Below are 26,982 nucleotides of genomic sequence, written 5' to 3' on the forward strand. Positions count from 1 at the left end.
CCATACAAGTTTCCTGAACAGAGCATTTGGGCCTCAAGTTTAGTTTTTTGCCAACAATGCGATAGCCTTCCGTTGCACGCTCATTCTTGTGAGGTGTAGTATTTTCACTTGTTTTGCTGATTGCCGATTTGATAAGTATGCTTTTATTCTTTAAGTGTCTCTATCCCAATGCATTGCCTGGATTTGATTGTGCGAGCCAATCCCTATCACCTTTGACTGCCCAGACCCTCACTATGGCATTGACCCTCCTAGCCCGACCCCCTGAGCTCTTCTGGAATGTGTGTTAGTAAAACGTGTGTGTGTGTGTGTGTGTGTGTGTGTGTGTGTGTGTGTGTATCAGTTGACCACAGCTGGCTTGAGCACCACAGTGCCTGGGGGGATGACGACCCAGGACAAAGGATCATGAGACCCTCCTGTGGAGAGGTTCAGGGCCCCCCCAGTCACCTCATTCTCTGCCTCCTCTCCTTTGCCCTTCTTTGCATGGTGGTTCTGGGCCCCGCACTCGGATGCGGGCCCCAGAACCGGCACCATCGGCAGGCCCAGGGCCGAGGAGGGAAACGCGGGGGAGAGAAGATGGGACTTTGTGAGACCCAGCGGGGAGCCGTTGAAAGAGAGGATGGATGTTCCTCCCAAGCTGCCAGGAGGGGAGTTGGCACAGCCCAGTGTGCTGAGGTCCAGGGGCCGAGAACTGAGTGGGGACAGGGGCAGGCTTCCACCCAGGCCCTGCAGAGCATGGCCTCCCAGGAGAGCAGCCGCTGCCCCTGGGATTATAATGTGGGCTCCACTCACATAGGACAACTCTGAATCTTTCCCACCACCACTAGTAAACCCCCCGCTCTGACTTCCCTTTAACAGGGAGCCCACTCCACCTGAGGAGCCCTGCTCCTGAGTCACAAAGTGGCCGTGGGCTTTGATGTGCTTGCGGAGAGAGCTGGGATCTGTGTAGCGCTTCAAGCAGCCCACCATCTTGCAGTAGTAGGGCTTGTCCACATAGTGCGTGCGTGTGTGTTTGAAGCGGTCGCTGGAGTTGGAGTAGCGCTTGTTGCAACCCTCATACGGACAAATGTAGGGCTTTTCACCTGCAGGGGGAGAGATGATACAGATGTTTAGATTCATTCAGAAAATCTTAAAAATCTACTCCACAAAAACAAAAGCCTTTGTAGGAATTACGTAGAGACTTTATATGAAGGATTTCACAGCCTCAAGCTGAATGTTTTTGCAGTCATCGTCTTAGTTTTTTGAAACCAAACAGCTGTTATCTATTGACTCTCCAATCACAAGTCAGCCAATGAGCACAGCTCGGTTTAGCCTGCTTTCTTACTCTAATGGAAATCGCCATTTACAAAATGTCATGTTTTATTTAATATGACTCGATAGAAGCCATCAAAAACACAAGCTGACTATTATAAAGAACTTCCTTATTAATTTTTACTTTACAGTTTAATTGTATAGCAAACACTGCCTCAGATATCCGTCAGTACTCACTGGGCTCTGACCACTGACCTGTGTGTGAGCGGTTGTGTATCTTGAGATTCTCCAGGCGCGAGAAGCTCTTGTTGCAGGTGGGACAGCGATGGGGTTTCTCATTAGTGTGAGTGCGAATGTGGATGAGCATTTTGTACCTGCGGCACACACAAACGAAAAAGCTTTAAATCTATTTCTCACTTGTTGAATTTCCCCCCTCAGAGACAAAATGAACCGTTTTCAACTCACCTAGCATTAAACCCTCTCCCTTTGCGAGCACAGCCCTCCCAGTGGCAGCAGTACCCAGAATCCTTTTCAGGTTTGACGTGGAAGTCGTTAACGTGGTCCACCAGGTCTTGCAGGGAGTCAAACAGCAGATGGCACTAAGGGAGGGAAAAGCATTTGAATATAATCTTATGACAATGCAGTTGTTTTGATTTGATTCAAACTTCCCTGCAAGGGCATCAGAAAAAGCTTTACCTTCTTCCAACGACAGGCTAGCTGTTCATCTGCTGAAAGATCTGGAGAGGATCTCTTGTCACTAGTCTGGCCAATGAACATAGAGGATGGAAGGTGAAGTCCTGTCCCATGTCCTATTGGCACAAAGAACTGGAAGGCCTGTGAGATATGAGAATTCTGGTAAAAACAAACCAAAAAAAAAAGAGGGAAAACAGCAACAGAGTTATTAAACTGCTGCACAAGCTTTACTGTATATCATAAAACCCAGAAAATGAAAGGATATATGTAAATAACACTCAGCTGCCACTGTCCATAGTTATGATCGTATAAGGGTGAAACCTTCTGTTTAGTACTAGCTGTTGCACTTCCAGCTTTAAAGCTGTGGAGTGCGCTGCATTGGAAAAGCAGACAGGTGCTGATGGACGGACTGACTGACAAAGTAAAAGTGTCGCTTTTTATCAATGGAGTACTGAACTGCAGATTCATGTCCTTCCCTTCAAAAAAAATCCCTTCCACTTTTCCTCTAGTAGTTTCCCGCTGTGCACTACAAAACCTCCCTACATCCCTGAGCTCGGCATGAGAGATGTAAGATTCGCTGGATCTCAGCTGGGGCTCAAAGATCTAATGCACCAGCTCACCCACACACACTCATACACACACAGTTTATCTTAGCTCGAGGAGAGAACGGGAAGGATGAAATGCTGCGTTTACAAAGAGCCACACAGGTACACGGAGATTTCAAGGGGAGCACAGACGGAGAAAAAGGGCGTACAGAGAGATCACAGTCTTCAGTGTTAGAATGCGCAGGTGACAAATTTCATAAAATGACGCCGTTTCCCTGCACTGAGCTGCAGCTCTGTGTGCAAAAAGTGTGTGAGCTACTTTGTAAGAGGTCTTATTTTTGGGTGTGACGGTAAGATAGACTGATAGTCTCCAATCTATGTCCACAGGGATAAGTTAAGTGTGTGCTGCGGTGGGTTTGGGTTGGAGGGATGTGAGACTCAATAAGATGTGGGGCGACTGAATGGCCCCAGCCAGCATGCCTCAATTCAATTGCGTGGGAATTGAATTAGGCGGCGTGAGGTCTGCATGTCTTAAATCCGATTATAAATGTACACACCAACATCCATACACACACACACATCATGCCAGCAGGGCCACTGAGTCCAAGTTGCACAGACAAAGGTATTTGTTGGGGACACAAGAGGTGTTTGATAAGACTTTACCCCCTCACTCTGCCACTCTGTCTCACACAGAGGCCTCCCACCCTTTCCATAGCCTGATTCCCTTATGTGAGTGTGACACAACCCGATGTTGTTCCTGATTTGCTGACCCTAGCAGGCTGACTCACTCCTAGCTGTCGACAGGAAAGTGTGCTCACTCACCGCTGCAGTGAGAGACGGTGTTCATTTTAACAACAACTTGGAGGTGAACGAAGAAAAGAGTATGAGAAAATGTGGATTTGGAGCACTTATGTGTGCTTGTCAGAGTGTGTGTGTGTGTGTGTGTGAATTTGAGCTCTGATATACTCACGCCTGAAGGGATGTAGTTTCCATTGGTCATTTCTGGAGAGCTTGGGGTGTGGCGGGAGGATGGAGACATGCTCAGGTCCACTGCAGGGGGGGTGGGAGTGTCTGTTCGATCATGAGGGACCACCTGCACGCCTATGAAAACACAACACAGGGACACTAGCCTCAGTGTGTCCACTTAAACATAGAAACAGTTGTGTTGTGGTTTGTTATTACTCACCTGTGTGTGGAGATGCTGGTGAGGCAGGCTCTATGACTGCTGTCCCATCATCTGCCATGTGGAGCTGGCGAGCATGTTTGGGGTGCAGCGGTGAGAGAGGAGGATTGCGCGCCCCTCTGTCCTTCCCGTTGGCCCTCCGAGGAAGCTTCAGGTCCAGAGGCTCGTCCAGCGACAGCATGATCGCAGACCTCCCTCCTGCAAGTGCGTGCAAGCTCGGCGTTAATATACACCTGCAGTACTGCGCACGTAAATGTTGTTGAAAGTATCTCCCTTTCCACGATCCCACTGGGGAAGAAATACCTTAAACATTGCCGAACCGACCACAATCATAAACTGAAACACCGAGTGAGCCAAAGAATAATAAACACACAGACACACACACACACACACACACTGAGGGCCCAGTGACCCCTCTTCTTTTTTTTCTTCGACCTTTACGAACACTCATCCTGAGGAATGTCTACAATCCAATCCAGATGGTCACCCCCACCACTAGCCTGACTTCTTTCCACCCCTTGGCCACTCTTTCGCTCCGTCACATCACCCCCACCCCTGAGACCGTGCACCTTCAGACACCGTAGACCTTTGAGACCAAACCCTGAAGGTCTTTAAGTTCAGCTGTACCCACTGCATTTATCTCCTCCCTCCTCTAAAAACACTGACCTCTGGACCCAGACTGGGGGCTGTGGGCATGACTCTTCTTCTAACTCTTATTATGACTCAGGAACTGGACACCTCCATGAAGCCCATTGTTATATTTATGAGTTCAAATCCTTAACAATAACTTCCTAAATAAAAAATCACATTCTTTTGACTAAATGAATTAGGAATTCTATCGTGGTCCAGACAGTTTTTGTGGCTTCAGTTCATTTTCTAAATTCCCTGGTGTGCAGCTCAATAGCAACTTGGACTGGCCACAGGCAGGTGGTGTACAGTAAGGGACAAAGAGTTTCTGTCCTAAGGAGACTAAGGTAATTCAACAGCTGTAAACTCCTGCTGTTCACCATACGGTGGTGGCCATTGCTCTGTTTTTTTTGTTTTTTTGCTGTGGCCTACTGGGAAGAAGGTGTAGACAAACTTATCAAGAGCGCTGACTCTGCGCTGACTCTGCGGCCGGGTATGAAAGCTGTCGGAGCTGAAATCAGTTATGATAAACCCTGCACACCCACTCCAAACCCTGAGGTTGTTTGGTCTTTATCATATTACTACAGTCATAGATTGAATGGAAGTGATGGACTTGTCCACAAATGTTGGCGAGCTACACTCTGAGCTGTACTGAAAGCATAAATGGAGACCATTCGCCCTCAAAGTCCAAGTTGCACCTTATGAAACAAGCTGGCTGCTGCGCTGAGGCACAGCTTTTACTCTAGCAACACTTTTTTTATTTCACTTTACCAAATTGTACTACTGCTCGGCTAGTAGTTAGCAACTATTTGCAGACATATGTGAAAAACTACAGTAACTTTAGTAATCTGCAAACAACCAAAGCAATCACTAAGAAGTTTTTGGTACATTGCCCTCTTTGAATCTGATTTCCCCCACCGAGAGCAGGCAACCTCCAGGAACCACTGCTATCCAGTCAGGGAATACATATTTTTCACTAGTAACCGATGGCTGTATCACGTCTATTATGTCTAACTGTCATCCACATGACATCTGTGAGAAACCTCAGTACACCCCCATTTTATGATAAACGCTTAATTTTAGAGTTCCAAATGTGTTCTGGAGTATTTTTAATTCTACTGTTTCCTACTCACGTTTGGGTTTGAGTGAGTGAAATTCTGGCAGTTTATCAGTATGTTATTTTGCATTAATTGGCAAAAATCTGTGTCACCCATGCAGTCTATGTGAGGGATGTCAAACATAAGGTCCAGGGGCCAGAATCAGCCCGGCAAAGAAACCAATATGACCCACAGAACGGCTCTGGAAAATCTACGTTTTATAGCTTTTCTAAGTGACAGAACTCCAGCATGGCCATGGCTACAATAAAGTGATTAATTAATAAACAATTAAATGACAGAAAGTTCCTGGTTTTACACTATCTACTATAGAAAGTGCTGAAAAAAGACTGTTTCTGTTAATTAATAAAAACTTTCAGGTTTATATTACAGGGCAGTCTGGCCAATAAGCTACCAGAACTACTACTTCTTTCTGTAATTGTCCACATTCATGTCTTAGAATTTCAAATTCAAATTCAAATTCAAATTTTATTTGTCACACACACACAACCATACACAGTATGACATGGGGGTGAAATGCTTGTAGCTGTACAATGCCCGACCATTAAATGACAGAAGAAAAGTTTTACAATATTTACAATTTACTACAAAAATTTACAAATTAACTTAGGAATTTACAGTAAAGAATGTGCAAATAGCAGAAGAGATTATAAAGATAAGGATTATAAATTATAGGAATTATAGGATTATAGGAAATGTGTGGTGGTGCGTGTGGTGACGTGTGTGAGAGTCCAGTCTTATAGTGACATGTGTGGGAGAGTCCAGTCCTACACCTGGTTCAGGCCCCGAATAGCCTGGGGGAAGAAGCTCCTCTTCATTCTCTCTGTTTTGGCCTTAAGGGAGCGGAAGCGCTTCCCAGACCTCAACAGTGAGAAGAGTCCATTGTTGGGATGGGAGAGGTCTATCATAATCTTCCTAGCTTTGGACTTGCACCGCTTGGTGTAGATGGACAGCAGGTCAGGGAGCTCTGATTGAATGATGCGTTCTGCCGAGCGCACCACCCTTTGCAGATCTCGTCTGTCCTGCTTGGTGCTGTTCCCAAACCAGGTGCAGATGTTTGCCGTCAGGACGCTCTCGATGGTGCAGGAGTAGAAGTTCTTGAGCACCTTCAGTGGCAGATGGAAATCTCTAAGTCTTCTGAGGAAGAAGAGACGCTGACGGGCTTTCTTAACCAGGGTGTTGATGTGACAGGACCATGACAGGTCCTGAGTGATGTGGACACCCAGGTATCGGAAACTGTCCACTCTCTCCACTGGCGTGCCACTGATGATGAGGGGTTTGTAATTCCTCGCCTGCTTTGTAGTGAAGTCCACGATCAGCTCCTTAGTCTTGCTGATGTTTAGGAGGAGGTTATTCTCCTGGCACCAGGTCTCCAGGTTCCTAATCTCCTCCAGGTAGGCCGTCTCGATGTTGTCGGAGATCAGGCCCACAACAGCAGTGTCGTCAGCAAACTTGACAATGGAGGTGGTGTCGGATGTGGCTACACAGTCATAAGTGTACAGTGAGTACAGCAGGGGACTTAAAACACAGCCCTGAGGCACTCCAGTGCTGAGTGAGATGGAGGGGGAGACTTGTTTTCCTACCCTCACTGATTGGGGTCTGTCTGTGAGGAAGTTGAGGATCCACTGACACAGTGATGAGCTGAGTCCTAGATCCGTCAACTTGGTGAAAAGCTTAGAGGGAATTATTGTGTTGAATGCTGAACTGTAGTCCACGAACAGCATCCTAACATAATTCCCTCTGCCAGTGTCCAGGTGACTCAGGGATGTGTGGAGCAGGTGAGATATGGCATCGTCTTTAGTCCGGTAAGCAAACTGAAGTGAGTCGATGGTGGGAGGAAGTGAAGAAGTGATGTGATCTCTCATCAGTCTTTCAAAACACTTCATCACAATTGAAGTCAGTGCTACTGGATGGTAAGCCCAAAGCCCAAAGAGTTGTGCACACCGATTTCTTTCCTTTTCTCAGGAGCAGCATTTCTTTATCACGTAGAAAGACTGAGATGTTTTATTAAAATTGCACTTCTTTTTCTTTTATTAAGATATTTTGGGGATTAATTAAACTTGTTTACACTGACAGAAAGGAGACTTTCACAGGTCTGGCCCACTTAAAAATGACTTTCTCATCCCTGGTCTACAGATTCAGTATGCTGACCAAAGTTGCTGGCATTAGCTGACAGCTAATAATCCCAGCCTGCCATGTAAATGTTTTCATTGCTAGAGTGGCAGCTACAAAGCTAAAGGGACTATCATTTACATACAGTCTATGCCATACAATTTTGAATGTTTAAGCCAAGCTATCCTCTGAACATAAAGTCCTAGGATTCAGTGCTTCTCTACACAAACATCTTCTCCATCTGTACAGTTGCAGTTTTATAATTTCTTATTTTAAGTGTCTATAAAGTGTATACCATATGCACACAGATTCTTTCTGATATACATGCTTGCTCACACATGCATACAAGCAATTGCTCAAACTGTAATTTCAAAAATTATCCATCTGTTCCCCCTCTCCTTCGCACACATGCCGAGACAAACTCATAGAAGGGATGGCTAGTCGTGAATGGTGGGCTTTCAGTGCAACTGGCTAGCAGCCACATGAGAAGCCCTTGTTTCTGGGAGGCATGGAGCAGGGAGGTCACCAGGTTCGCCATCCCAACGAGGGATCGCCAACAGCTCACACACACACAAATACAGACACACAGCCAGGGGGTTGGGAGGGGTGTAAAGATTCAATCAGCCATAGATAAGAGGATGATAGTTCACACACGTACTGATGCAAACAGAAGAAGGCACTGTATGAGAGCAGCGTCATCGGTGAGATGAGCTGTGATGCATGAAGAGACACCCATTTTCCTCACATGCACATAAAAACACATCTTACAACAATTCTTTGGGAAAAAAAATCCAAAGTCCAGCATCAGTAGGTAAATAAAATATTACCTCCTATAAGCAAACTAATAATAAAAAAAAAACCCAGACAATCATGCATTCTGCTTTAAAATAAGCTCTTTGTGTACATTGTCCAGAATATAGTGAACCACACAACCAATGAACACATGAAAAATGTGAAGCTGTTAAATGACTCGCATGATTTCTTGGGTTAAAGAAATGTTGGTGTCGCAGTAAAACACAGAACCTGAGATTTTGCGTGTTAGTCCTTAACCGGCTGTATGCTTCTCGCTTCACCAGTGCAGACCTCCGAACGAGGAGATTCACTTATTATTGTTTTCAATCACACGGTTATTGTAAATTATATGGTGACACATAATGAATGTTGCTAACAATAAAGGCGGGATTTTACTGGTAATTGCTGTCAAGTGGAGTTTGTTGTCATTAACTGTGAAAATAAACATTTAAAAAATCTCATAGTGAATATGAGCATCTGCTGCAGTTAATACTACTCCCATTCTCTGCTGTACTGGGTGGCTATGACTAACTTGCTGTAACTCCTACCACACATGCTTGCCAAGAAATTTTTTGGCTTTATTGTTCGGCCAAAGTAGCAGAAAATCGCCTGTCATCCACTTTAAATTCGTAAAAGCCCTCACCCCGAGGCGCAGACCAGGAATCAGCTTAACCTTTCTATAAATCCTGCTCAATCTTATGCAGGGACCCATCGGCATTATGGTCCATGCAATGAGGAATGGATATGGAATTTCTGAATCCATATAACATTGGCATAGAATTTGGTTTGGCACCTGATGTCAAGCAGAGAGCTACTACCAGGTTCTCCACCCACTAAAGATCTTCCCTGCTGGCTGCTCCTTGTGCATACCATTACACTAAACAGAATGTAATGATTTTGCAAATCTCATAAACCCACTGACACTAGAACATACTAAACATATAAAATGTCTACACTGAGAAAATGCACCATTTAAAACATATGTCAGCCCATTTTGAATTTGATGGCAACAGCATAGGTCAAAAAAAGTGCCGGGGGCAACAAAAGGCTGGAAAAGGAAGGGGTAGTAAAAAGGAACAGCTTGACTAATGTTTTAGAACTAATTATGTTCACTGGCAACAGACTGAATATAAAAACAGCATCTTAGAGAGACAAGAGTTGCTCAAAATAAATAATATCGTCAAAAGATTCAGAAAATTTGGAGAAATCTCTGTGCGCAAGGGAAAAGACCAAAAATCTTCAGGCCTTGAGGCAATACTGCATTAACACCAGGCATGACTCTGTCATGTAAATCATTGCATGGGCTCAAAAAACTTCCAGAAGTTATTGTCTTTCAACACAGTTCACCGTACTATGACCAAATGTAGGTTAGAGCTCTATCACGCGATGAAGAAGCCATATGTGAACCAGAAACACCGCTGTCTTCTTCGGGCCAAAGCTCATTTAAAATGGACTGAGGTAAAGTGGAAAACTGTTCTGTAGTCAGACGAATTGAAATTGGAAATTATTTTTGGAAAACATTGACCCTCTCTCTTCTGGCTAAGAGAGGGACCACCCGGCTTGAGATCAACACTCAGTTCAAAAACCTGGATCTGTGATGGTACTGAGTAGCATTTGCTCCAATGGAATTGGCAGCTCGTGCATCTGGAAGGGCACCATCAGTGCTGAAAGGTACATACAGATTTTAAAGAATTACATTCTCCCACCCTCACTACGTCTTTTTCAGGGAAGGCCTTGCATATTTCAGCAAAACCACATACTGCAATTATTACAGCAGCATGGCTTCATAGTGACCTCCGTGCCCGACTGGCCTGCCCGCAGCCCAGACCTTTCACCAGCTGAAAACATTTGATGCATCATGAAATGAAAAAGCAGACACAGGACTGTTGAGCAGCTAGAATCCTAAATCAGACAAGAACAGGACGACATTCCTCTCCCAACAGTCCATCAGCTGGTTTCTTTAGCTCCCAGACGTCCATAGCCTGTTGTTAAAAGAAGAGGGGATGCTACGCATCCACGGACCATTCCCAACTTTTTTGAGATGTTGCAGTAACATCAAATTCAAAATAACCTGATATATTCTGTTTTTATTGATACATTAGACAATGTCCCAAGTTTTTCATTACACACACACACACACACAAAATGGACTATGCAGTTCATTTTCTCCAATTTATTAAGCACGCCTCTGCATCAGCCCCCAGCCCACTCAAACAACAGCTAGCCAAGAAAAGTGTTGTTTCCATGCATCCATCCATTCGCTTGTCTTTTTCAGGGTCGCGGGGGGCGCTAGAGCCTATCCCAGCTGTCATAGGGCAAGAGGCGGGGTACACCCTGGACAGGTCGCCAGTCTGTCGCAGGGCCAACACACAGGGACAGACAACCATTCGCACTCACATTCATTCGCACATTCACACCTAGTGACAATTTGGATTATCCAATCAACCTATCCCCACAAGCTGCATGTCTTTGGACGGTGGGAGGAAGCCGGAGTACCCGGAGAGAACCCACGCAAACACGGGGAGAACATGCAAACTCCACACAGAAAGACCCCGGCCTGATGTTGGAATTGAACTCAGGACCTTCTTGCTGTGCGGCAACAGTGCTAACCACCGTGCCACCGTGCTGCCCTGTTTCCATGCACAATATATCTGCTGCATGTTGAGAAAATGCCACTTTTTTTTCCCAAAAGAGCATTACTGTCCAGTCTTTTCTTGCTTTTAAATTCCAAATAAATAAATAAGTGTTCAACATTAAGTTGTAGGGTTTTTTTTTAATTATTCGGTTTACATGTGTCCACTGAACTACAGCTTTAATTTCTTTGAGATGAATGAGGAAAAATATCATTTTAATCAGCAGCAAGCTGATAAAAAAAATAACTGATCAATGTCTGCACATGTGTCATTTGTAGGCTTAAAGCTCCATTGGCTTTTATTCATTATCAGCCTGGGGCAATTATGTTCATTGCTATGAGTAAACGGTAATACCTGAAGGCCTTATAAAAGAAAGGGGCCCCTAAGTAAACAATGTGACAAATATTTAAAACAAGATTCACCTAAAAGTTTCTTGGACTTCCTAATGACAGCGAGCTAAACAATAACTACAAAGCCTAGAGCAATCCATACCTCACTGATGTGATCCCAGAGGTGCTACACCTGCTTTGTACTTTTTTTAACTCAGACAGACAGGAGAAGTGTGGACATGCAGTAAAAGTGCAGCCGGCAGACAGTCAAATCTGGAAATTGGCTGCAGAGGGCATTTCCCCCCTACTTTACTACTCATTCATCAGGTTACTGGACTTGACAAGTATAACTCTTGATGAATGTGCTGAATTTCACCTCAACCTGCCTTCGTGATTGTTCCTTAATGGAGAAATAGTAGAGTGGCTGGGAAGTGACTCACAGAGTGTGGATCTTGGACAGGATTTACGGGATCTTGACTCCACGCTCAGTCACTGAGAGGGGGGGCTTGTGGGAAAAATGAGACAGAGAAAGGGTGCCTAACAGAAAGAGTGATACTGAGGTGGAAAGAGTACGGTGCTCTGTGTGCACGTCTGTGTGATATGCGAGGATTTGTATAAAGCCTAATGGCGGATGGCTGTGAAGTTTGGGGAAGGGGTGTTGGCTGGCCCCCATGCAGACTTCCTCGCTCAGTCGTGGGGGTCAACAGTGTCTCTGAAAGGAGGCATTGTCCCTCTTTGGGCCTTCTCCTCTCGCTCTAGCAGAGTAAACACTGACTACAGCAGCTGAGCGGGAGAGAGAGCGGAGCAGAGGGATGACCGAGGGGGCCACAGCGAGGATATACGAGGGTGAGGAGGAAGTGGAGGAGGAAGCGTGCTAAAAAGGAGGCTTGTGCATGTCCTCTTTAACAACCCTTGTGACTTACTCCCCTGTATAACCCTTCCACCTGAGTCTTACTCTGCTGACCTTGCTTTGATAAAGTATGAGTATGTGTGTGTTCAGGGGTGAACCTGGGTCGAGACTGGAGGGTGTGAGAAAGACAGCACGGTTACTTATAGGGTGAAATAGTGCAAGGGGACTTCAGGTCAAAGGAGGGCTATGTGTTTCAACACCCCTGTGCTCTGAGGCTAGGCTCACATGGATCATTGCTGACCCCACTCTGACCGACTGATCTTTACCCTAATCTGATCTGGTGAGGATTGCGTTTCAGCTCAGTCTGCTTGGTCTGATGGTGCAGATACGCGCCAATAAAACGCATCAGAAAACATTATAATTGTGCAGTATAAGATGATTATTTTACAGTTTATAAAATCGCATTGTGCAATATTTTGTTGTCACAGTGTGGGTTTCAGAGAGTGAGGGAATGTGTTTGTGTGTGCGTACACATTTTGTGAAACCCCCTCCGAGTTTGGCTGTAACTTAATCTCCCTCCTGCTGTGACCCTGGGAGGTGGTCTGTAGGAGGCAAGCCAGTTCTCCCCGGGGCTCTTTGCTCTCTTTTTTCTCTCCGTTCTCTTATATACACACACACACGCACGCACGCATGTGCGCACACACACACATACATGCACACGCACACATGTGAAGAGAACACAGAGAGAGCAAAAAAGCATGATGAGAAAGATAGCTTCTAGTGACCGATGGCGTTAAGCTAAACAATGCCATTTAAGCCAATATTAAACTGGCAATAAATATATAAGTAAAATCAGAGACGTCATTTACACATATTTCAAAATACCATTATGAATATATTTGAGCGAATACAGCTTTATTTAAAACAATTTCATTCGTAATTAAAAAAAGATTTAACATTAACACGTATAAAGTGCAAACGTTTAGCCACCACGCATTTCTTGCCACTTTGCTTCCAAGTTTCCAGACATTATTGTAGTTTTGTAAGTGGTCTTGAGGAATAGTTCTCTAGGCTTTCTGAAGTTCCTTTAAAGTTTTGTCATAGCTGTCACGAAAACACAAAATGCCAAATATGACACAGTTTCACGGGCATGAAAGGTTTTTTTAAACAACCAAAAAGGTGATTCCCAAAGAGCTATTAGCCAAAAGGTTGGCATAACTTGGAGTGGTGTGTAGCGCAATCTTGTCCTAAAAAAAAGCAAACTATCTAGAGCAGTATCTGAAAGTCATTTCCTTAGGAAATTGAAAAAAAAAAACAATGACACAGGACCTGAGAGATGCATCTGGTCCTTGTGTTGATTCAACTACTGTTCACCGAAGCCCCATCAGAAATGGTCTCAGTGGAAGAGTCAAGAAGTCATTCTTAAGGAAGGGAAACAGGGAGGGAAAACACGGTGAAGGCTCTGTCATAGTTTGGAGCTGCATTTCAGTCAGTGGTGTTGAGGATATTGTCAAAATTGCTGAAACTATGAAAAGTACCGTCAGATTTTGATCGACCGTGCAGTAGCATCTGGAAAGCATCTGACTGGGAATGGCTTTATTTTTTGCATGACAATGATCCCCAACACACTCCCAATGCAGTAAAAGCCTACCTGGATTTAAAAGAAGAAGAATCGCACACACTCACACACACAATGGCTTCCCCAGAGCCTGGACCTCAACATTATTAAAGCAACGTGAGATCATCATAGCAGAGAATGGAACAAAAAAGGCGACCAACATCCAAAGAATGAATGTCCTTCAAGAAGCCTGGAGAACTAGTCCTGCAAACGACTTAAAGAAATTACAATGAAGCTTGGCTGAGAGAGTTCAGGCTGTTTTGAAGAATAAAGATGATTTTACCAAATACTGACTTTCAAACTCATTAGAACTATAAGCACAAATATACTGCATTTCCATGTATGTTTGCACTTGTTTGTTGAATAAATCACTGCACTTATTTTCTTAGCAAAACATAAATAAATGATGAGTGCTTCAAGACTTTAGCACAGCACTATGTCTATAGAGTAGAATGGAATAGATTATTTGAAGATGCACGTGGAAGAGTATGCATGCAGTAAGGAGTCTTCTTATGTGTATGCGCATATATCAGTTGATAGAACATAATCAGAGCCAGTATAGTCCACTCAGAAATCCAAAAACTTTTTATAGCATGGTGTGGTTAAATCACATTTTAAACAGAACAATTATGGGGTTACTGAGACCTAAATGTGGACTTTCTGCCATCACAAAGCAAACACAACGGCTGCCTGGCACATTTAATGAACTAAAGGTCAGTAACTCTCTTAGTAAATGTGTTTCTAGGTTTTCTGTGGCTTGGCGCTGATGTGTAGCGACCCACAGCTGCAGCACCAGTCATGTTGAAACCTGCAGGACTTTATATCCAACAGGTGAGGGTGTGGTGTGACCTCTGACCCCTGTTCAACATCTGTGACCCAGGCCTAGAGGAAATAAACAATACCCTCACATTTTCAAGCAAACGAGCGCAGTACTCTAAACAACTGTGACTCCAATCTGCAGTTTTCCTCAAGAGTCAGATTTACATGGATTCGTGTCAAAGGTGAGATCAATTCGAGAAGGATGCGACAAAGGCGTTTTCGTTCATCATCAGCTGAGCCGCGTTAAAGGCCGATGATTCGAATCTTTGCATTTAGAGACGCACGAAAAACAGACCCAAAAATGGTCACTCTTTCCCTCACACTTGTCTCATCGCCGACGTTGCTCGAAGTAATAACCGCAAGTGACCCCACCTCTGCTGACACATACACCCCCCCCCCTCGTTTAAGCCCCTGATGGATCACTCAACACACAAACACACACACAGGAGAGGGTTTTTTTTCCCCTGCTTCTGTCCTCTTCAGCCAGCCACCTCCTCAAACAGGAAACCTCAGTTTCCACTCCTCCTCCTACTCCTCTGGGCCCCATATTCCCCTTTTCTTCTTATATTTATTTCTTCATTATTTGCTTTTTTTGCTCTTCTTACATTTACTGCTTCGTTATCCCTTTATGTTAATATTCCACCTTCACTCTTATCACATTTAATGTTATGTTTTATGCTCTAGCTTCTGTGAAGCACTTTGTGATAGTATCTTGAAAGGTGCTATATAAATAAAATTTTACTTTACTTTACTTACATTCCTCTGATTGAATACTACACAAGATTCTGCTTTAAATACTGCAAAGCCAATTCCTGTATTAAAACATTTTATTTAAAAAAACATATGCATAATAAGGATTTCAAAAGGTTTTACTGGTGTCTCCAATTTTTCATACTTTTCCTTCAAACCTTTACCTCTTGTCTTTGACTCTACTGCAAAAAGGCACACAGGATCTTACACAGGATTATGTAATAGCAGCAAGCATGGAGCCACAAGGGAAGGGCTATTGAGGAAAAACTATTTTTGCTGGAGTCACAGTGGCTGGAATATATATAGGGGGGGGGGGGGGGGGGGCACATGTGTTAACATGCTTCAGGGAAGAATAAGCACAAAATTGCCACTTGCTCTTTTGAGGGTTTTAAAAAGACATTAGGCATACATCATCTACAAATAAAAGACAGGGAAGAGATAAAAGGTGCCGACATAGAGAAGAAGAAAGAGGCCCGAGACACAACAGAGCAGAGGCGAAAAGAGCAAGGGAAAGAAAGAAGGAGAAAAGGAAGGGATAGATGGAGTGAAGGAGGGAGAGGGTGCAACAGGAAACTTCTCAGCGAGCTACTGATGGCCTCCAGCCAGAGCATTCAGACACTCAGGAATTCCAGGCAGAAGGCAGGGAGGGAGGGAAGGTGCCAGGAGGGAGGGAGGCACTGAACGAGGAGGGCGGGTCGCACTTGTGGTTTGTTGTCAAAAGGCGACTGCTACAACAGAAGGGACGAGCACACACTTACAGTGGTGTTTCTTGTGATGTAAAGCTTTTGGTTAATAAAAGCATTTTTTTTCTTTATCACTGCAGTGTAAACTTGACTTATAATTTCACTGTAGAGCAGTTGCACAAAGTTGTGATCACTATAAAGAAATGCAATACCATCTATTATATAAGTATTTTCTGCTCTTCTCTGTTTTGCATTATAATAATTCTTATTTCTTTAGCAATACAGCTGCTGGTGAGACACCAACTTTTATAAACATTAATAATTTGGTCGTTTATTTAGCAATCCAACTGAGGTTGCAAAAGGGGAATGTGGCATATAAATATATATAGAGATATAATAATAATAGCCAATATTGGGAAATGGTGGCTGGGAGGTGCTTAGCACTGTTGCCTTACAAGAAGAAGGTTGTGGTTTGCATCCAAAGTGGAGCCTTCCTCAGTCAAGTTTGGAGGTTATCCCCGTCTCTGGGTTCTCTTCCAGTATTCTGCTTCCTCCCACAGTCCAAAGACAAGCATTGGTTTGGGTTAACTAGTGATTTTAAATTGGCTGTAGGTGTAAACGGCCGTTTCTCTCTGTCTGTGTTAGGCCTACAACCTGTCCAAGGGTGCAGCTTGTCTCTTACCTGCTCCCCCAGTTATTTGATCCCTTAGAGGAAACTACCAGGTATTTACCGTAGTTTCATGTTACAGACTTGCACTTTAGACCTGTAGGATATGCACTAATGATGTTTATATGCACTCATAATGCCTGGGGTTAATTTAGAAAGTGTGTTATTATCACATAGTTTATCCACTAGAGAGGTTTTGATGTCAATGTTTATAATCGCTTTAATCTCTGATTTATTCCCCATAGATGTACAGAATCTGTGGGATAACAGCAGCTTTATGGTTTCCATTTGTAGTCTGATTAGAATTGGTCAAATACATTTCATGGCTTATTCAGGCGGAAAGTCCGGTATAGAGGAAAAGTGGAGCACATTAGAGGGGTTTTTTAATTTCATTTCATCTATTTATTTATTTTTACAGTGAAAGTGTAAGGTCTTGCCCCCTGACATCAGTTATCTGTTACTAGAAGCTATGGGTTGATGTGCTGTGTATGTTTAATTTGAATCAACACACTCCACCAGGCTGCGTATGGAGCAGTAACAGCACTCAGACCAGACCTGACAACAAAGCAGCAATTCCACTTAGTCTGCCATATAGTGAGATTAGGCCTCGAATGATCTTTAAAAAGCCATTTGACTGAGATTTCACAATGTGTCTGTAAGCCTTATGGCCCGCTAAACCAGGGATTGTGGCAGTCTTGGTTAGGTGAGGAGTGATGAGAGTGGGTGAATAGAAGGAAAGAGAATAGAGGTATGTTAAAAAAGTATAGAACTGCTTTAATTTGCCAGTTACTCTTGTATCAGTGTCTCACAATATTATGTATGTTTTTTTTTATGTAGTAAGATGGAAAAAATAAAGGAAGAGGCAGGTAAAGCAGGAGACAACTGCTACATATTGGCGCGAGGCTAGGAACCTTCCTACCCGGCTATAGTTTATGAGCTGTTGTATGACATGAACTGTACGTGACTGTGAGCCCACGTGTAGCAGCATGTGTTTTGAGTCACTGGATTGTTTTTCTCCCACCTATTCCCCATTCACAATCAGATGGGCCACATAAGGTTTTAATTAACAGTTTAAATGTATATCGTAGCATCAGGACAGCAATCAGTGCTAACAAGCTACCCCCCCCCCCCCCCCCCCCCAAAACGAGGACATCTACTCTGGCTGTTTGATGAATGTTTAAGCGGTGAACCCATCCGACGCTAATGCTTAAGGCACTTCACACAGCGGTACCGCAGGCTTTGAAGAGCGGTGAGTAATCTTACAATAACGCAGGGCATTTCACAACATTTGGCATCTGGTGATGCACCAGTGGGGCAATAGCAACCAGTGAACTCAGCTCTACTGCCATCCGTGAGAAGAGAAGAGAAGAGAAGAGAAGAGAAGAGAAGAGAAGAGAAGAGAAGAGAAGAGAAGAGAAGAGAAGAGAAGAGAAGAGAAGAGAAGAGAAGATCTGAATATCTGATTGGCATCCCCACCCAGGCTTACTTTGACCTCCACAGTAACTCTGCTGGGCCCGTCTCCCCTCTGCAGCCTACCGACTGCATTCCCTCCAGCCCTCACTCCTCATCTCCTCTTTGCTCTCATATACTTCCACATAAACAAAACATGCCTCATCTCCATTCCCTCTTGACTTGCTCTTCACTTTTTACATCTATATACTCAGCGTCTGTCATCGCTCTCTCCCCTTCTTTTCCCTCTCATTTGTTGACTTCTCTCACGACTCTTTATCTCTCTTTTCCCTGCTGCCCCCCCTTCAGTCCATTCCTGTGGCCGCTCCCCACAGGCAGTGATGCAATCCTCTGACTCCTGCGCGCAATCACAGGGTCTGGAGTTGGAGCACCAGCCAAGCAGGGGCGTCACCACACCACACTCAGTAGGAAAGCAACGGCGGAGGAAAGAAGGGAGGTGGGGAGACGAAAGAAAGGAAGGAATGAAGCCAATGAGAGAGGAAGTTAAAACAGCCCGACACTGTGTGAGCTCTGGGTGATAGAAGAAGGAAAAAAACAAAACAGCTATGATAAAAGTGAGCATTTATGTTTCCCAAAGCAAAAGTTTGGGTGATTTTTTTTGCTTGCGTGCGTTCAGCTGTATATCCTCTTTCGAGCACACTAAATTACATCTACTGAAGGAACTTCTGAAATAATTTAATTTATCAAACATCGGGACTCTCCACCCCCACACCCATCCTCACATCAGCCTACTAACCAGCTGCGGCTGTTTTGCTGGGATTTACTGAAAAGGGTCTGTATTTCGGAAGTGACGGTTCTTTGCTACTCCCACACTAGATGCTGTCATTCCAGCTGACTCACACAAACATTAGCATTATTCTAACAGCCAGACGTGCGATATGACATTTAAGCGAAGGAGCGAATTTCATTGTTTGATTTGGAAGTCTGCATTTCTCTCAAAGTAAACCTCCTTTCCTCTTCATTTCCTTGGTGGGGCAGTGCAGATGAAATATGTTAATACTATGTATATACAACAGACGTGGAGTGAAATTCTTTCCACTAAAAGTCTGAATCGTATAGCACTTTAAAGTAACTAAAAAGATTTAAACTTATGTTATGAATTTAAAAAAAAAAAGATTCCACGAGCGCGTGGACCCACATCTGCTTTACCAACTGTGCCGAGGCAGACCTCCCCTAAAGGCAGCAGAAATGAGCGCAAGGTCAGGATAGGAATGCAAAGCACTGGCACCTGCCTAAATCTTTAAATTAGCAGGTTGTCTCAGCAACACACACACACACACACACAAGCTATTGTTGACCACTCCCTAAAACCCAGCTCAGGATTTAAGCCTAAAGAGAAATGACTTCAGCTCAAAGCCAACAGGTGTGTACACTAAAATTTGAGGATGTATGAAAGTATATACTTAAATTACGATGAGAGCTTTAAACTCTTTTCAAAACATCTCAGAGTGCATAAAACGTCTTCAGCTGAACTCTCAACGGGACAAGTTATTTTCTCACTGGTAACATCCCAGAATAAAGCATCTGAGTAAGAAAGCATGGGAAAGTCAGAGAACCCCCTCTTTCCCTTTCTCCTCTACAAAGTTCAAAACAGTCAGAGGGCATTTTATTAGGGTTGATACTTATAGAAACTGAGGCACATTAAGAAGAACTGAATTACTTTTAGCACCGGTGGATCTGTCCCTGTGGTCTATTGATTCATCACGGATTGGGGTGCGAATTATAGTATGCATCCACACAGTGCGGGCACACACAGACATACCGACTGTCCGGCTCTTGGGTACGAACCCATGCACGAGTGAGCTGCATGCTTAGCTGTGTGCTGTGGAGTTCAGACCAGTTCAGAGCGCTGTGGTACCGCTCCAGCTTTTGGGAGGGGTTCGTCTGTCTCACAGTCATTTCCTGGACGGGAATATTATAGCACCACACGCATGAGAAACAAACCCCTTTCTTTTTACACACTGACTCCAGCCACTTTCATTTGCTTGCAACTCAATAGAGAAATCCCTGGGAAGTAGGTCTTCTTATTCAATAGCCTCGGTAATATGATTCCAACAACAACTTTATGCAACGCGGCCTCCTGTAGGCTCGAGGCGAGGCACGGAGTCGGTGGGCGCTCTCTTTATTTTGCAGGCTTACGTCTGCTGCACCTTTAACTTTTAAACTCCTTCACCCCTGTCGCTTTCTCTCAAGCGGGGCTGGGCGACACCTGTGCACCAACTGTACTGAATGGCAATAACAAAGAAGGCGGGGCACGGGCCCAGATGTGCTCTGGGAGTGTCTCCACTGGTGCGGCTTTATTAGCATGTGGGTCTATACGTGTGCACGAATGTGTTCATGTACAAAGAGGAGGGACAGAAGAGGGGCTTTGCTTTCCAAGCCAAAGCATAATGAAAAGGAAGGAAAACAGGAAGAGGGAGAAATGCACAACAGCAGAGAGCAATTAGTAGACTAAGTGACGTGATGCATGTTTTCATGTTATGGACAGCAGCAGCACTGTTGTGGAGCTCCTGCTTCTTTAAATCTCAGTGTACCCCCAACTCCCAGACTGTCTGCTATACCTCCATTTTAGCCCTTCTTCGTCCCTCTCCAGTGATCGCACGTATACATGTAGGCACAAAGCTTGTGTTGTCTTTTCCTTGTGAGGCTCTGCCAACTTAATGGCAGCCCTGTGTTCTCCCTCCTCACATGGAGCGCCTGTTTTCTCTGAGTAACCCGCCGCCCCATGTCTCCTCCCACCATGGCTGGCAATATGACAAGGTCAATATGACAGTCTTTTCTCTCCCTCTCTCTTTTTCTACCTTTGTCTCCCACCCCTCTCCTTTTTTCTCTGTATTTCTGTGTTCTAGCTCAACTGGTGACAGGCTCCACCCTGCAGCTTTCATCTTTTTTTCCCTTTTTTTTTTTTTGAAGCTCCATCCAAGAGTGGGAAGCAGGGAAAAAGAGAGCAGAGAGACAGATGCAAAGGGACAGATGGAGGGTGACTGAGATGGCGACAGACAGGGTTGAGCATAATGCTGTAAAATGGAACAGCACTAAACTCTCGATTTAAATTTGTTGACGCGTCCAAGTCGTGCAATCAGTTGGAGCTGAGCGTCAGAAAGATCTGGTGCCGATTCCTCCTCTCGTTTTGGCGAAACGAGAGATCGAACGGCGAAGAACCAAATAAATGTGTTGTGGAACAAACCGCACATCGGCAGCCTGAGAAAGAGTCTCAGTTAGAGCTGAAGGTCAAGAAAATAGCCATGCTCTTGCATCTGAATCAATGCCAACACTTTAGAATCAGATAAGGAATGGCAAAGTCAACTATGACTGACAGCACCGATTATTAAAGACACGAGCAAACAAAGAGCGAGTACGCGGCTTTCAGATGGCGACCATCAATAGTTAAGATGGCCACTGAAGCCAATTCACTTTTAGCGAGCAAATAAAAACAGTGAGGCTGTTTCACAGAAGCGTCTGAGGTCAGAATTAGTCTCAAAAAGCAGCCTCAAACTTAAAACATTCCCAAATTACATAAGGCTCCCTGGTAAGAGGGAAAAAAAGGGAAAACAACCACGGTACATATGAATTAAATTAGTGCTGGCAACATCTCCACAACACCACAGAGAAGGTACAAACACTAAGAGGCCAAACTTTTCCCCCCTCTAACTCTCTCTCTTTTACTGCATGTATAAGATGGAGAATGTCTTATGTAATGTACACGAAGCTGGGAGCTCATGGAAAGTGGGAGACAAAAAACGTAAGGGAAGGACGGAGGAAGAGAAGGGAATAGAAGCCGAGTTGAACGCGAGGAGGAAATGGCGTCTCAGGGAATTAGGGATGGAGGGGAAGAGGGTGGTAGGAGGGAGGGGGGTGAAGGGGGCAAAGTCTGGAAGCTAGCTGACAGGATTGGATATGCCCAGACAGAGAGCCAGGCCCAGGCCCAGACTTGAGAGCCTTATGTGAATCTTAGAAATGCCTCACCCATCTCTCTCCCTCACCCCCTTCTCTTAAAAAGAAAAAAAAAGAAACCCTCACAATTCCTCCCTTCCCAGTCCGATACTCCTCAGCCATACTCACGGGCAGAGCTCCTCCCTTTCTTTTCTCCTCAAACAAGCAAACACACAAAGTCAAACTGGACTGCACATACGACAGAATCCAGGGTGTTGACCGAGCAAGTAATAATAACATAAACCAGCTGCGGCTCCACTTCAACCACAATACTTTGGGTATATTACTGTACAACTGGCAGATCCCTTAACTCAGCTTTCTGATCCCTTAAAGGGTCAAACTAGATCTACTTTTACTTTCATTTGCAAGTTAAACAGTAACAATGAAGCTGGAAATGGACCAAAAGTACAAAAAGTAAAAAGGAAAGGAGAATAAAAGGGAAAAAAAGAGAGCGTCTTCCTCTAAAATCTCCCATGTCTTAGCTCTCTTTCTCTATCTTTCCTCATCAGCAGTGCCCTGCCCCAGACATGGTCTGCATATTGTCTGCAAGGCTTTGCGAGCTGAAATTCTCTCATGATAGAAATACTGAGCAGGGAGTGCAGAAGGCGCTTTAAAGAGAATGGGAAGAGGTAGGGCGGGGTGGTTGGAGTGAAGCACTGAGTTGTCTGTGTTTATTTTGGAAATGCAGGACTGCACACTTGCAGCAGAGGAACTGACCCTAAACTTCACCGATCCTCACAGAAAAAGCTAAACCCGAGCACTCATTTAGGATGTCCCACACAGGTGATTTAAGAAAAGGGTAGACCATATATCCCCTCGGGGCAGGGGGCTGAGGGGTAGTTTAACCCACCCTGGGGACACAGGAATGGTCTGCTCGAGGAGGAAGCAGTGAGGCCGTGAGGTGATTAGTGGTTACAGTTTAACTGGAGAAAAATGCACGGTGCGTGAGCCCCAGCCAGCCTGGGAGCAAAGCGGTATGCACTGGTCTTTTTCAGTTTTCAAACTAGAATGAGTCAAGTCACTGTATGCACTTTGTCTATTCTTAATGCATGGGTCCAAGAGTGTGACCCATACAGACACATCAGTCTGCAGCGCTCCAAAATATGTCTGTGTCATTCAGCAAGCACGTGGCAATGATTAAGAGTAAAAGATTTGATTCGTCTGGAAGTGATTTACTATTATATACAAGTTTATCTACATTCAGGTATTGAGATTTACATACAATGTTCAGCTTGACGCTACAAGAGAGGACTTTACTAACCAGTGGATGATGCCAAAGTGGTTTTATCCACCCTTTATGTACAGTTAGTGGTAAGCAATTGAATGATTACATTGCCTTAGCGTTTTGGCAATAATTTAATTAATTAATGAAAACAGGCAACTCATTCATTGCGACTTATCTTCAAATAGGCACAGCTTTCTTAGAAATGTATCCAAAAACTGACCATCCTCTCTTCTCCGCCTAGCTTCAGTACAAAGACATTTCTTCTGGCACAACACTTGCATCTCCTCGATCACTGGTAACGAGCTTGAATGCACGACCCCGCCAAACGCGTTCGAGACGTGACATTTCCCTAATGCATGAAGCACGAGGCTGTTCATCTGATTAGCGTTAACTCTCTACAAATGCAAACCCCAGAAAGGACAGGCTCTGCCATGGGAAATCTCAAGTGCTGCAGCTCTTATCCCTGGGAAGATAAACGCAAGTGTGTATCAGGTGCCTTGTTTTCACTGCATGCTGCCTCATTCACTGACCACTGTAATCCTCCCTCCCCTGCTGCTGAGTTGCCTTTCAGCTCGCCTGTAATCCCTAGCAGCTACGGAGCCCCACTGTGATATTAATTCGAACACTCAACTTGGCTTTACCAAGCAGGTTTGTGCAACTTACATCCCACCCACTTACTGGTAGCAATCCTTGCCCTCCGCACAGTGTTTTTTCCCCTCTTAAGTAGCAAACATATTGTTGTGGTTTTACATGAAACTGTGAAAAAAAACCAACTTGCTTCTGCCACCTTTTAGACTTTAGATGAGGATTTCTTTGGCGGCAATGCAAAAAGCACAATGTAACAATCAAATCTATGGTGTCCATTTGTATTGGGCCTCGTTTAAGGTATTAAGCACAAGTGCACCCTGGGTTCCCACCATCTCTCTACCACAAACCTCGTGGTAATGCTGACGCAGGAGTACGCCTTTGAGTTCCACCTTTTCCACCATAAAACAGCTGCCGTTCCCTCACAGTTTGGACCAAAACTGAATGATGTCACGGTTGCGGTGCAATCTCAAGACACATGGAAAATTGAGGAGGGGGTGAATACCACACCCATGATCTGATTTTAGAGACTGGCACGGTGGACAGCCTTAATAGTACATATCCTCTGAGGAACCAACTACAGCAGCCAAAGGCTGTCAGACCTATAACTCTGGCTAGCACTCGGTGCAAGTTGTTGCTCCCAGCAGCAGTCCAGTTCCCTACATATGGCCAAGTATGAATTAAGGGAAGGAAAAGGAAATATACAGCAAGAAAATTACACACACACATCCTGTGAGCGTGGAATGCCACCACAAAGACGCACAGCTGGAGCTCTGTGGACATCTGGCTTTATGGTGGAGATGAGAGACTTTTCTCTGCAATGACTAAATGTTGTGGGAGAGAGTCGTTGCCTGAATAGCGATGGTGATAAATGCCTTTCCGTCTGACCACAGTCTTTCTCTCGGATGGATGTTATGGTTGACCTGCGGCTGAACTGATCATCAGCTGACTGGATAAACAATGCAGCCAGTGGGCTGTGGATGTGAGGAGCACCTGTGCTCACAGTTCTGAGAAGGTTTATGGATTACATAGTGGGGGCCTCAGGGAGGGAGCAAAAGGAGTCTCTCCCTGTGCAGAAAGCCTCTACGGCCTCTTTCGCTCCTTCCCCACATTCTTTGAGAGAGGTCCAGTGGGCCTGTGGCCAGACCTCCTCTCTCCACATGCTGCCTGTGTGACGGTTTTTCTCATGCACCAACACACTATATTGTTCACAGAACACCTCACAGTCACCTTGGAAATATACAGTCATCCAGCTCTTATCCCAGCCCCTGAGTGTGCCTCGTTCTGCTTGTGGCCTAATGCGTTTTAATGATCAGGCCTTATTACCCTCCAGCGTAGGCCTTGTTAGGTCTGCCTTGGCAGGGCAGAGCTCGGCTCTCTCTCTCTCCTGGCATCTTCTGGAACAATGGGACCAGGGGAGGCAGCCAATGGGGAGAAGGTCCATCCCAGGCCCAGTCCCAGTGTGCACACAATTAGGCTTAGGAACAGTGGAATTGCTTAATTGGAGGAAAATAGAGCTTTATCTAGGTTTCTCTGCCAGGGCTCATCCTTGCCCCCTTTGCTACATGCTTGGTCGCATCTAACTCAGAACTGGATGGAAAAAAATGACACAATGGCAGGCATATAAAAAGACCTAAAAGAGGTCTTAAGATCATAGTTATGGGCAAAATATTCCATTTAATCACAGCACATTTTATACCCAGTTGCAGCAAGATGAAAAGTTTAAGTGAGAAAATAAGTTTAAAAAAAAGAAGAAGTATTTTCTCATCTTCGTTATTTACCAATAACAAACATCACCGGTTTACGTATCACTCACAAGCATGGAGACGTTGAACTCTCTATCAGATGCGGTGGCAAACATCAGAGAGCTTCTATCAGGGAGGCTCTGTCTTGCACAACAGCTGGCTGAGCGGTGATGCATGCCTCTATATAGGGCGAGATTTGTGACACTGCTCTAAAAATGTCTCTCTCGGGCTCCTTGGAGGGGGATGCTGGATTAAGAACGGATGCAGACACGCGGAAAAGGTCGGTGACGCGGTTTGTGGGTGAATGGCACAAAACCCGGCGATGGCATGCTCGCCTCCACCGGCCTGTTGGCTGTGACAGAGCGGGGAATCCTGGCTGCAGGATTTTCGGCGCACCGCTGGAGAGAGTCCCCGAAAATAGGTCACTGCCCTGTTTGAACTCGCGCAAATTTTCCTCACAAAGCAGGAGCGCACTCACACCAGCGTGACCACGCAAGACAAGTGGGCACAACACACAGAACTGACGTCTCAGATAGGGTTGCCTTTGGCTTACCTTGAAGCGAGAATGCCGTGGATGTGGTCGAGATATCTCCGGCTTGGTCCCGATCTCTGCTGTGCAAACTTCGCACGCAAAGTCCCGTGGCTCTAACGGCGTCTGTGTCAAGAAGACCCCTCGTCAGTTTGTTGCTTTTTCTACGTTAAAAACGAAATAAACAGCTGTCATGTCTTGGGAAAATAGAACTAGGTGTCTGGAGAGGCGGTCCGTTTGCAGACCATTGTCAGGATTATTTCTAAGCATTGAAAAGCAAACATAAGCCTTAAAACGCAGCGTGTGTGACAGCTGCTCGTTTAAATAAAGGCTTGTCTACGAGGATGACAGCCTTGTCTGTGGTCGTGGGGTGATATTTTGCATGTTATCCCGACACTGGAAACCCGTCAAAAAAGTGCAAACACCCAGAGATCCTTAGCCTGAACTGTTCCCGCTGAGGAAAAAACAACGAAGACCACTTGCTTGTGCTGTGCATCAAAAGCGCATAGGTGATTTCTTCCTAAATTCAAAGCGCATCGCTTAATGGCAACGCTGGTCAAGTACAGGGGTTCCTATGGGTGGTCTTGCTTCTCCAAAGAGGGGGCGGGGGTGAAGGGGTGGGAGGGCACCAAGTGGTGGTGGTGGATAGGATAGATAGGGCGGGTTGGCGACGGGATGTGGGGTAGAGGGAGAGGATCGTCTCTAGCTTCTTCGGTGATTTTCCAGATGCAGAGGTAGGGCTGTTTTTGGTTTCTTTTCGCGCAGTGATCCCCGTGTGCCTTCTGCCTGATTTTTTTCTCTCTCCTCCCTCTCCGCACTCGGGGAGACGCT

General features: G+C 45.0%; 1 protein-coding gene across 2 annotated transcripts; it reads right to left on the reverse strand.

The window, feature by feature from the left end:
* Positions 1-141: 141 nt before the first annotated feature.
* glis2b (GLIS family zinc finger 2b) lies at positions 142-26,843 on the reverse strand. Of its 2 annotated transcripts, none has more exons than XM_026164958.2 (7): positions 26,176-26,843; positions 3,673-3,867; positions 3,457-3,587; positions 1,945-2,082; positions 1,714-1,847; positions 1,504-1,622; positions 142-1,079 (listed from the first exon to the last, which is right to left on the reverse strand). In XM_026164958.2, the coding sequence occupies exons 2-7, from the start codon at positions 3,848-3,850 to the stop codon at positions 337-339; spliced, it is 1,443 nt and encodes a 480-aa protein (XP_026020743.1). In that variant the 5' UTR covers positions 3,851-3,867; positions 26,176-26,843; the 3' UTR covers positions 142-336. The 2 variants fall into 2 exon arrangements, with proteins under 2 accessions (XP_026020743.1, XP_026020742.1); XM_026164957.2 differs by having other exon boundaries at positions 1,945-2,100.
* Between the last annotated feature and the right edge of the window lie 139 nt (positions 26,844-26,982).

Source organism: Astatotilapia calliptera, chromosome 4 (assembly GCF_964374335.1).
Source record: "Astatotilapia calliptera chromosome 4, fAstCal68.1, whole genome shotgun sequence".
Lineage (NCBI taxonomy): Eukaryota > Metazoa > Chordata > Actinopteri > Cichliformes > Cichlidae > Astatotilapia > Astatotilapia calliptera.

Bases quoted from the DNA above. Each gene is read 5' to 3' on its own strand.
- glis2b (XM_026164957.2), bottom strand. From the start codon at position 3,850: ATGCTGTCGCTGGACGAGCCTCTGGACCTGAAGCTTCCTCGGAGGGCC. The intron at 1,623-1,713 runs GTGAGTTGAAAA...TGTGTGCCGCAG, and splicing joins GGGAGAGGGTTTAATGCTAG to GTACAAAATGCTCATCCACA. The intron at 1,080-1,503 runs GTCAGTGGTCAG...CTCCCCCTGCAG, and splicing joins ACACAACCGCTCACACACAG to GTGAAAAGCCCTACATTTGT.